The sequence below is a fragment of the Mizuhopecten yessoensis genome, unplaced genomic scaffold, assembly GCF_002113885.1.
Source record: "Mizuhopecten yessoensis strain PY_sf001 unplaced genomic scaffold, ASM211388v2 scaffold1391, whole genome shotgun sequence".
Lineage (NCBI taxonomy): Eukaryota > Metazoa > Mollusca > Bivalvia > Pectinida > Pectinidae > Mizuhopecten > Mizuhopecten yessoensis.
Genome location: NW_018404023.1, coordinates 452660 through 465122, shown reverse-complemented (window position 1 = coordinate 465122; position 12463 = coordinate 452660). Strand labels below are relative to the sequence as shown.

Genomic DNA, 12463 nt, shown 5'->3' with positions numbered 1-12463 from the left:
GGTAGAACTTAAGACTGCATTTATAAATATTGGATTTCATCCATATTCCATATTCATAAATCCGTTGCCAATGATTGAAAAGCAGCTGGACTGTGGAGCAATATTAGCTATTTTGAACCAGGCTATTTTTAATCAACATTAAAATCAGATTGGTTAAAATCAAGTCACACAGGAGCCTTAAGTTCTGTAAATAATAACAGTAACGTTACTGTACTGTAATACAAAAAACACCCTATAATATGCTTAGAATTCTCACTTTTTGATTATTAGGATCATTTTTGGTATATACCGAAAATATTACATGTCCACTTTGCATAAATCTGCAAAGCAGTTTATGCACAATATGTTACAGATTTTTTAATTTTGGTACTGTAATGTTGAATGAATATTATGCTTATTCTTTATAATTGGGAGTTTGAAAATAAAGACAACACTTCAGATCATATTTTATTAACACTTAAATATTTCTAATAAAAATTAAAAAACTTTGCACCAAACAAAACAGTGTGCTGTAATTTCATCGCCAAGCAACTTCCACTTGAATAAGAAGTGAGAATTTAATACAGATACATGTACCTCACAAACAATGTGATTAACAATGCCATAACTGCTTTCTTTTCTTAGGTTAGACTTTACTCTCTTAAAAAAGTCCAACCTAGCTATATAGCCATTATTAAATTACATTTAAGTCCAAAGAAAAACAGTTTGTTTCCTGTTACATGTCAGAAAAAAATGGGGTAGTTAGGTAATAAATTTTATTTCACAATATCTTTTATAAGGTTTATATAGATTAGGGGTGTAACCTTTACTTTAGCAGTGCAACTTTGAAAATTGTCAGAAAAAGGTTTAGGGTAGGTACTGAAAATTAAGGTAAGCAGGGTAATTGGAAACAGACATCATTTTTAATTGGCCTAAGTGACATTAACAGGTAAGATATTGACATTTTGTTATGTACCAGTACATTTATATAAAACTAAGATTTATTGCATTGATGTAAAAATAATCCTGTTGTAATTTGGCCTAAGGTGGTGAAACCCAGAAAAATACTTGCTTAATAAAGACCCATCTACATAGCTATAGTGATACATTTCATCTGTATGACATTTTTTTCATACAATTACTGGTATGAATTGTAAACAACTGAACATTCCCAAAATCTTGATGTCATTGTATAGATTCCAAAAAATTAGATTTGTGACAAAGTGTATGAAATTAAGTAATGTACTATATATATTGCCCAACTCTGGTAGAGAAAAAAACATATATTACAATGTAAAGGCAGTTTTCATACTTATTTAATCTTAAAAGTGTTTTAATGTAATTGTTGATCTTTATTTCGTAGTATGGATAAGAAGAAATCCAAGGTGACGGTGGTGGTCCGTGTACGACCCATTCTTAAGGCAGAAGACAAAAATTGTGTGAGCTGTGTTGCTAACTCAATAGAAATTTTCAACCACCGCAACGTCAATGAAAATATCAAATATGAGTAAGTTGATCCTCTGTACTGAGGTTTTTCTGGTTAATATATATATACAGCCTCTAATATGTAAGTATATTCTACATGAATGCATACAATTTGGATCAGAACTGGGGCTTTACCAAAGTTCTGACTCTAAATTGAATTTGATATTATTATACTTAAGAATAGAAATTCCATATTTAACATATGCCTATATAATTCTTGATTCTTTCTCCCGCCTCTTACCCAAAATTTCGATAAAACACCACATAGACGTTCACAATGAAAACACTAGATATATTTAACACAATTTCGAGATAAGAGCTCTCTTAAATTTTTGATGGTGTAACAAATATGGTGATTTGTTGTTACCAGTAGGTATACAAATGAAATTCTCAATTCAAGATGTTTCAAAATAAAGGGATTCGACAACAGGCATTACCTATATAATCTTCTCTCATTCCGGTTACAGCATTATGGTACATGTACATATATCTATAGATATTCAATACAGAAGGGGAGAAAATCTTTAGAAAGACACCATTGAAATAATAAGAAATAAAATATGGAAATTAAACATTCATATTTTCAGTTTCACAACAGTGTATGATATGACTGCCACTCAGCAGAAGCTGTTCCAAGAATGTTTGAAGCCCAAACTTCTGCATGCCTTACAGGGACAGAATGTGTCCATATTTGCCTATGGACCCACAGGGGCTGGTAAGGACCCGTTTAACCAGTCTTAACTCATTTAGGAGAGGACCTGAGGGTATCCATACTGTCTTTCCAGGAACTGATGGCTGCCTCATAAAAAATAAGAATTAATACATATTTCAGTTTAATAGTATATATATGCTACCTTAAGCTTTACATTAAAAACATATTTCATTGATGTAAGAAGTTAGGATATGACTACAAATGCTTTTTCATTTTTCTGTACTAGTTTAAGCCCATCCCCTTAATTTGAGTATGATAATGTGCTTGGAAGATGCTTCTGATTCAGAATAAATGCCTGTATTTGTATTCAAAAGAAGCTAGTTAAGTAAAGCCAGAATTTACGTTCTCTCCTTGATTAGAAAGACATTATTGTTAGCTAGAAATTCACAGACAGCTGATTAAAACCGCTAAGAAAACAATGTCTTTTGTCGATTTCCCGACATGAATTGTTCATAAGGATTATCAAACTATATAATCGTGAAGAATTTTGTGACAAGATTATAAAAAAAAACTACTTCACTAAATTGTCCCTTTAAAGGATTGTTACAATATTTGGATCTGTGTCATTTGATCATGTGTTTTGGTAACAACATAAATTAACAAGAAGATTTGCATGCACCTCACAGGAAAAACTCACACCATGCTGGGTACCTCAAGTAACCCCGGCGTCATTCCTCGGGTCATCAACGGAGTGTTCCAGAAAATTTCAGAAGAAAAGAAAGCCTGCAAGGGCGAGCAGTGGAAGTACAATGTCTCCTTTTCTTACCTGGAGATCTACAACGAAAAGGTAGAATTTGTTCTGTAGGGACAGTGGGTTCATCCATACACAATCTGATTAAAATCATCTGTTACATGGCTCCGCCTGAACATCTGAATGTGCCGCGGTCAGGGTCACGTTCAAGTGACCTTTAGATGAACCAATTAGAGGCGCGCTGGCAAAAGTTTGACAGCGAATCGGAATATCATGGTTGATAGATAAATAGTTAGGGGTATCGAACAGATTAGTTTTCCAAAACAAATATGGCGGCGGGAACTGACGTTTCTACGACACCAAGGAAAACGTACCCATTGGGTAATAATTGCGTAGGCAACACCACCATAGTCTTTCTTCTCTAATAAAGCTTCCATTTTTCTGTTCGGGTTTCAGACGATCAATCTCAAATAACTTCAGAACTTTCGCATCATTCTCATCAATGTCCGACATATTTGTTACATCTCCGAGCGCCCTTTTGAAAGAGGGTCTCTGATTGGTCAAAATTTAATGAGTATTTATAAATATAAAGGTCACCTGAACGTGACACTGACCGCGGCACACTCAGATGTTCAGGCGTAGTACGAAGTTAACGAAGCCATGTAACATATGATTTTAATCAGATTGATCCATACAATGAACAGACTTTATTTAGTTGAGGGAAATCATAATTTAAGAAAGTTTTTTGTTTTTTGTTTTTAATAAAAATATCACGGATGAGTCCTAGAAAGATGAAACAGCTGTAAAGTGCAATGTAGTTCATCTTTGGCACACAGTATCTATATCAAAATTTAATAGGTGTAATTTCCTGTGTGTGTTACATCCATCTTTCAAATAATAAAATCAGTTTCAATAAGTAAACATACTCGTTTTATGACTTTTTCAAAGAACTGGACCCTTCACTGTAAACTACAGTACTTATATGGACTGACAGCAGGAACGATCGTATGAACCAACATCCAATATTTAAAGTCAATATCTATGTTGTAATTTTCCGTTACTCATTTTCTCTGTTTAGGAGGTGAAAACTAGTTCATTTATGACTTATGAAATATATTGTCCAAGTGTCATTTATTTTTTACGTTTTGATATAACTGCTGTTTGTTTAAATGCTTTTTGCAAGCGAGTGTTTGTATTTTCAAGTTTTACAAATCAGTGATACATGTAGTAGAAGGACTAGTGAATATCAATTACTGGGAAAAAAAATCCAATCTGAAAAATTTAAAAATAAAAGGTATAAATTGCAGTTTGTAAAAATTACTCCAACTTTGCAATATAAAATTAAAATATTAGATTCTTTGCCTTTGTGACTCTTTTCTTATCTTCCCTCCCCCTATTTCTCCCTCCTCCAACAAAGTTTGATGCATCATGTATGGAAATGGACATTAATATGTGTTTTGATCTCCATTTATAGGTAATGGACCTGTTAGATGTAAAGAACTCCGACCTGCCTATCAGAGAAGATGGAGATAAAAATATATTTGTCCCGGGACTGGCGAAACGGGAGATAGAAAGTTTTGACGAGTTTAAAGTTCATTTTGGACCAGCATCCAATAACAGGTAGGTTTAACCAGGAAGGCAAGTAGGATTGATCTGGCTGTAGTATGTGTAACGATGTTTTTTTTTGTGAATACAATTTTGGTGGTTATTTGGTGTTATTCTCATAAAAATTAATTCAGAAAATACAGGAAGATGAAATATTTGTTACAAGATAATTTCTAAATTGTCCGACTAACGACTAGTGTTGTATTTTGAGACAATTTAAGAGAAATACAGATTAGAAGAGAGGTTACACATCCTGATTTCTGTATTTTGAGAATTCGCGTATTGCAGAAGTTTTTACTGAAAAAAATGGCCCTTAAAAGACGCCCAAAAATCTAATTTCATAATAAATTCCTGTTTGAATCCAGAAGATTTTTTTTTATTTTGCGGTAGTTCTCAGAAATATTTTGAAAATTTGGGTTAACAATTTGTTAAGCTTCAAATAAATTAAAAGGGCCTGACTACTTAAGTTTCTGATGCTGGTGTCAGTCAGTACAGTCAATGTATGTAAAAGACACTCCTGATGTCACTTGGGAGTAGTCTGTTTGTGTATTTACTGTTACCTCTGTGTATTTACTGTTAACTCTGTATTTACTATTAACTCTGTGTATTTACTGTTAACTCTGTGTATTACCTGTTTACTCTGTATATTACCTGTTAACTCTGTGTATTACCTGTTAACTCTGTGTATTAACTGTTAACTCTGTGTATTACCAGTTAACTCTGTGTATTTACTGTTAACTCTGTGTATTACCTGTTAACTCTGTGTATTTACTGTTAACTCTGTGTATTACCTGTTAACTCTGTGTATTACCTGTTAACTCTGTGTATTACCTGTTAACTCTGTGTATTTACTGTTAACTCTGTGTATTACCTGTTAACTCTGTGTATTTACTGTTAACTCTGTGTATTACCTGTTAACTCTGTGTATTACCTGTTAACTCTGTGTATTTACTGTTAACTCTGTGTATTACCTGTTAACTCTGTGTATTTACTGTTAACTCTGTGTATTACCTGTTAACTCTGTGTATTTCCTGTTAACTCTGTGTATTTACTGTTAACTCTGTGTATTAACTGTTAACTCTGTGTATTTACTGTTAACTCTGTGTATTCACTGTTCACTGTGTATTACCAGTTAACTCTGTGTATTTACTGTTTACTCTGTGTATTTACTGTTAGCTCTATGTATTTACTGTTAGCTCTGTGTATTTACTGTTTACTCTGTATATTACCTGTTAACTCTGTATTTACTGTTTACTCTGTGTATTTACTGTTTACTCCGTGTATTTACTGTTTACTTTGTATTTACTGTTAACTCTGTGTATTTACTGTTTACTCTCTGTGTATTACCTGTTAACTCTGTGTTTTTACTGTTAACTCTGTGTATTTACTGTTTACTCTGTATTTACTGTTAACTCTGTGTATTTACTTTTAACTCTGTGTATTTACTGTTAACTCTGTATTTACTGTTAACTCTGTGTATTTACTTTTAACTCTGTGTATTTACTGTTAACTCTGTATTTACTATTAACTCTGTGTATTTACTGTTAACTCTGTGCATTACCTGTTAACTCTGTGTATTACCTCTTTACTCTGTATTTACTGTTTACTCTGTCTATTTACTGTTTACTCCGTGTATTTACTGTTTACTCTGTATTTACTGTTAACTCTGTGTATTTACTGTTAACTCTGTATTTACTATTAACTCTGTGTATTTACTGTTAACTCTGTATATTACCTGTTAACTCTGTATTTACTGTTTACTCTGTGTATTTACTGTTTACTCCCTGTATTTACTGTTTACTCTGTATTTACTGTTAACTCTGTGTATTTCTTGTTCCCTCTGTGTTTTTACTGTTAACTCTGTGTATTTCCTGTTAACTCTGTGTATTCACTCTTCACTGTGTATTACCAGTTAACTCTGTGTATTACCTGTTAACTCTGTTTATTTACTGTTAACTCTGTGTATTCACTGCTAACTCTGTATTTTCTGTTTACTCTGTGTATTTACTGTTTACTCTGTATTTACTGTTAACTCTGTGTATTACCTGTTTACTCTGTATTTACTGTTTACTCTGTCTATTTACTGTTTACTCCGTGTATTTACTGTTTACTTTGTATTTACTGTTAACTCTGTGTATTTACTTTTAACTCTGTGTATTTACTGTTAACTCTGTATTTACTATTAACTCTGTGTATTTACTGTTAACTCTGTGTATTCACTGCTAACTCTGTATTTTCTGTTTACTCTGTGTATTTACTGTTTACTCTGTGTATTACCTGTTAACTCTGTATTACCTGTTAACTCTGTGTATTACCTGTTAACTCTGTGTATTACCTGTTAACTCTGTGTATTAACTGTTAACTCTGTGTATTCACTGTTAGCTCTGTGTATTTACTGTTAACTCTGTATATTACCTGTTAACTCTGTATTTACTGTTTACTCTGTGTATTTACTGTTTACTCTGTATTTACTGTTAACTCTGTGTATTACCAGTTAACTCTGTGTATTTACTATTAACTCTGTGTATTACCTGTTAACTCTGTATTTACTGTTAACTCTGTGTATTACCTGTTAACTCTGTTTATTTACTGTTAACTCTGTGTATTCACTGCTAACTCTGTATTTACTGTTTACTCTGTGTATTTACTGTTAACTCTGTGTATTACCTGTTAACTCTGTGTATTTACTGTTAACTCTGTGTATTTACTGTTTACTCTGTGTATTACCTGTTAACTCTGTGTATTACCTGTTAACTCTGTGTATTTCCTGTTAACTCTGTGTATTTACTGTTAACTCTGTGTATTCACTGTTAACTCTGTGTATTTACTGTTAACTCTGTGTATTTACTGTTAACTCTGTGTATTCACTGTTAACTCTGTGTATTTACTGTTAACTCTGTGTATTTACTGTTAACTCTGTGTATTCACTGTTCACTGTGTATTACCTGTTAACTCTGTGTATTACCTGTTTTGTTTTAGGACGGTGGCAGTGACGAAGCTGAATGACCGATCAAGTAGGAGCCACTGTATTTTACGGCTTGACCTGAGAAAGTCACAGTTGTGTGCACCATTCAGAGAACTACACGGTAAGATCTACCTGATAGATCTGGCCGGGTCTGAGGACAACAGAAGGACGGGTAACCAGGGCATAAGGTGAGCTTCCAGTTGAAAGGCTAGGACCTGTATTCATGAAAAAGTTTCCTTGCTCAAGCATGGATTTGTGCTCAAACAAGTTTTCTTTTAACTCATTAAAAACATGTCAAATGATAAGAAAAGCAATTGTAAACCTTGAAAACAGTACTCGGCTTTACATCTTTCAAAATTGTTCCAAATCATTGACAAAATATGTTTTTTCATTAATTTATAACCAGAACAAGAAATTAGACTTGAGCACAAAATCCATACTTGGGCATGAGGACGGTTTCATGAATATGTGTCTTTCTCCATGCATCATCAAACCTCTTTTTAATGCCAAAATTTGGCTGGACAAATTCTAGCAGGATAACAAATTTTACTTTACTTTTTAAATTCGGTATAGTTGTATGGTTTGGTGTGCATGTACCATGTATAGTGCACTTGGTCAAAACTGGACTTTAGCCAATCAAGGCTTCTATCTAAACTGGCCAAGGAATTTGGTTTTGACAGTAACAATGTATAAACAAGTAGATTTTTAACAACTAGGAACTCACTACAAACAACATAAATCATGATGTCCCATATGGGTGTCCAGTATACACATAGAACATTAAAGTTTTTAACTTATCTGTACTTTTGAGATAGGGTAAATACTGTTTTAACTTGTTGCACGTTTTTGTCTGCAGGGCTTGTATACATGATGTTGTTTTTGTTTATATACAGGTTGAAGGAGAGTGGGGCCATCAACAAGTCCCTGTTTGTGTTGGGAGAAGTCGTCGACGCCATAAACAACCACCTAGTATGTAGGCTAAACAATCTTTTACGTGAACAATTACGGGTGGCGTGTTTTTTTTTTGTTTTTTTCTCAAGATCTTTATCTTATCAGTGACTTATAATGATCTCCTTCAATATTTCAAGTTTTATAAACTATCCAGCCATCCTACAGTCCAAACGCTAGGGCTTCATGGTAAATATGTATGTAACCAATTTGTGTTCATACCGTTATGAACATTTAAAAAAATATACCATTCAATCCTTATATTTACATTCAAAATGTTAAGCTATCATTAACCTAAATACAGATATTCCTTAACATTTTCAATATTGAGGTGTTTGTCACAATGAACAGCCTAACGACACAAAAATGTTAGCTTCTTTATTTTATTCATATTATTCGGGGCAAAAGGAGAAGCTTCAAAATGACGCTGATCAAATTGTCTTCATATCTCTATGAATGCAATTTCTTTCCGATATGCTTATAGAGGAGAATGCAGTAGAAATGTAAATATAAAATTATATCATAGATAATACATAGAAGTCAGAGATGTGTGTACGTTGTTTACCTGTTTTACAAGTACACAATCAGGAGATAATACCCTGACGATATTTGTATGTTCACAGCCTCGGGTACCCTACAGAAACAGTAAACTTACTAGGCTTCTACAGGTATGTGAATTTTCATACATTTTTTCTTTTTAAGGTTGACGGATATTCACAAAACTGCCGCTTGTGTATAACCTATGATTATTTCAAATACTGTATGATAAATATTTGCATATTTGCTTATTTCATCCTAGCTTCGCTGTTGAAATTCAGTTTCCTGATGAGGGTGGTTGAATTATGAATTATTTTTGTCTAGCTTGTAATGGATTTCAGGGTAAATTATCCATTACTGTTAACGTTGTGTATACATTCTAGGTATTTGCATCCTCAAAATCCTCTGGTGTAGTAAATTGATTTAAAAACAAAAGATAAATACTTATTACCTTGTACCTGTCAGATATTAGCACACCTGTCACTGTTTTCTTCCCACAGGACTCGATAGGTGGATCCTGTCACTCCGTAATGATCACTAACATCGCCCCGGAGCAGCGGTACTACTACGACACCTACTGTACCCTAAACTTCGCCAGCAAGAGTAAAAAGATTGTCAACAGCACGTGTGTGAGGGAGACCATACGTGAGTGTGTTACTGTAGCTCTATATATACACAACGTCAAACCTTCTGTAATCATCGATAAGATTTTATGTTAGACTTGAATAGAATAGATCATGGTTAGGGCTTTTCCAGAATTAACTGTAGGGGAGGAGTGGGAGGTACTTTATCATAGACCTCACTACTCCTGAAATTTTAAAAGCGATTTAGTATAGGGAATGGAAGGCAGATCTGAATAAAACAAATTAAAAAAAAAGAGAAAAAAAGGTTCTAACGCCAAATATGTTACTGATTTACAAACGTTTGACAGTAAGCAAAATCTTATTATTATAAAATCAATCCATTATGTCCATATACCTACCATCAATGGAGAGGACTTATATAGGCTATAAGCCTGTTGTCCAATCCTTTTGACAGTGTAACATTCTTCTATGTCAATAAAATATGTTGAAATCAAATGAAGGCAGATCTGGTTTTAACCCCACTACCCATGATATAATAATACAGGAGCCTCCCACCTCCCCCGTACAATAAATCATGGAATAGCCCTAGATGAGGCCAGCCACTTCTCATTTCTCAAATCAACTTACTGTTAAAAAATATTATTGACATGCAATATGCACTTTTGTGATGTTCAAGATGTATAAAAATTATAAACTTTTGCTATTTATGAAGCGTCCAGACAAGAGCTTGCAAGAAAAACACCTGTCCGACCGGATGACGATGAGGCAAGTCTGCCGAAGAAAGCAAGAATGTCTGTTAAAGTAGCAAACACACCTCCGACAATGCAGGATCCTGCCCCTTTTCTCAGGTAAGTAACTAAAACAACACCAACAATGCAGGATCCAGTCCCTTTTCTTAGACAAGTTGCTTATAGTACTCAATTTTATCTTCTTTCTAGATATGTATGGTTACCACTTTTAATATACATACAGTACAATTTACAAATGTACTTCAGAAATGATGTTGGTGTTGTTTTTTCCAGTCCGCTGCTACGCCGACAGAACCGTCTGGAGGAAACAGTCAATCGGCGACTGGAAGACCTCGAGAAGAACATCCTCAACCAGATGCGAGAGATGGCTCACACCAACGGCCAGCCAGCTTCAAACCCAGATTTTATGTCCCAGCTCCAAAAACAGCTGGAAGCCAGTCGGCAACAATTACAGACGATCGCACACCACACACCGCCATCCTCACCTGTCCCTCCCAGGGTACTAGCAGGTATGTATATGTACCGCCTCTCTCCCTATACTTGTGGGTATGTATAACCTCCTTTACAGGATACTTGAGTGTATGTATATATATAAAACCCTGTCAGTCACATACAGGGACCCATGGAAGAATCATGTTAAGAATAGACCTGTAGTACCCCACAGCATGTTGTAAGTGGCAACTATCGTTGAAGTGCCTGCAGAATCGTGGACTTTGGTGTCTTCTTGCAAGGGACACTAAAAAAAAAATCAAGAATTTATCTGTTGCCCCCATTGTACCAAATTGGATCTTTTCTTTGTTCTCCTGTCAACTCTGTCCTTATTTTCGGTGTTGTCTTCCTATAAAGCTTGACACCAGCTGTTGTGAGGATATTAAACCCCATACGAAAAAACAAACCTTACCTTCATGTATAGGTTTTTATGCCCCCCGCCATAATAAAAAGGGGGGGCATATAGAGTTGCCAATGTCCGTCCTGATTCAATGTTAACAGTTAGCAACTTCATTCTTTCACAGATTTTCGTCAAACTGTATACAAAGGTCAAGTATGAGTATACAAATGAACATCGGACATCGTTGTGTTTCAGGGTTCCAAGGTCACGGTTGCTTTATATGGGGCATTCATGTCTTACAGACATTTTTCAATTTTTTTTGCAATGTAGCTCAATTCAGTAGGGCTGCAACGATATGCATATCTCACAATACAATACCATGCTTTCGATACGATACATATCACAATACAAATATTTGCTTAAAAGGTCAACTTCATAACATAGGAGTTTTGTCATAGACTTCAATACTTAATACTTTCGAAACATATTTTTGTATAACTTCTAGTACTTTTGGGTATGACTGCACAGTGGACCATACCTGTATTGAAGGATTCAAAAATACAAGTACATTTTTTTTAGAGTTTGATAAAAATTGATTGATAATTGAAGTACTGCTCTGCGATGCAGACAAACAAAACAATTTGATACGATACACAAGATAGTGTCGTGATACGATATGCTACGATATATCGTGGCACCCCCTCAAATTCAGACTGAAAGGATCCAACTAACAGTATCCCTACCCCACCTGTCTATTCACCTGCACTAGGTGTAAGGTACATGTACAGACATTTACAAACAGGTGTATGCTATATGAATAAGAGAACTTCCTTTTGCGTTGAGATTTAACTTTGTTGCTTGATTTCCTTAGACAAGACAAATGCTTCCCCTGTGAAAACGAAAAAATCAAAGCTGAAGCGACAGAAGAGTGAAAATGACATCAGCTGTAGTCCCCTGTTTGCAGCCCAGCCTCGAGTCTTCAAGAAGGGCTTCAGGTCCTCAGCAAGCTCCTCCAGGCTTCTAGGTGAGTAAAAAAAATGCTTTTCTACAAGACAACTGGGCCTGTATTCACAAAACCGCTCTCATGCTCAAACACAAATTCTTTGCTCAAGCTCAAAATCTTGTTTCGGTGAGAAATGAGTAAAACCAAGCATGGTTATTCAGACCAATTGTATTCACTTTTTCATTACCAGATATATTTGTAGGTATTTCAAACAATAATAATAATATGGGATTAAAATTTGATTTTCATACCTGCCTATGAAATAGAGAGGTTTCATGAAGAGGCTTAAAATTTTTGGCATGTTCGAATGGGATGAGTGAGATAAAATTGCTCGGGTCGGTTGGGGAACATGAATCATATATTGGGGGTGGGGGTG

At 34.6% G+C, this 12463-nt stretch overlaps 1 protein-coding gene across 1 annotated transcript in view; it reads left to right on the top strand.

Moving 5' to 3' along the window:
* LOC110461308 (kinesin-like protein KIF22-B) overlaps positions 1 to 12463 on the top strand; it is a 20156-nt gene that overhangs the window by 249 nt on the left and 7444 nt on the right. The window contains exons 2-12 of the mRNA XM_021514735.1: positions 1343 to 1486; positions 2052 to 2179; positions 2803 to 2963; positions 4342 to 4487; positions 7452 to 7625; positions 8331 to 8406; positions 9009 to 9053; positions 9423 to 9567; positions 10219 to 10354; positions 10529 to 10764; positions 11956 to 12108. Coding sequence (XP_021370410.1) covers positions 1344 to 1486; positions 2052 to 2179; positions 2803 to 2963; positions 4342 to 4487; positions 7452 to 7625; positions 8331 to 8406; positions 9009 to 9053; positions 9423 to 9567; positions 10219 to 10354; positions 10529 to 10764; positions 11956 to 12108 — 1543 coding nt within the window. The 5' untranslated portion in view covers position 1343. The remainder of the gene's footprint in view (positions 1 to 1342; positions 1487 to 2051; positions 2180 to 2802; positions 2964 to 4341; positions 4488 to 7451; positions 7626 to 8330; positions 8407 to 9008; positions 9054 to 9422; positions 9568 to 10218; positions 10355 to 10528; positions 10765 to 11955; positions 12109 to 12463) is intronic.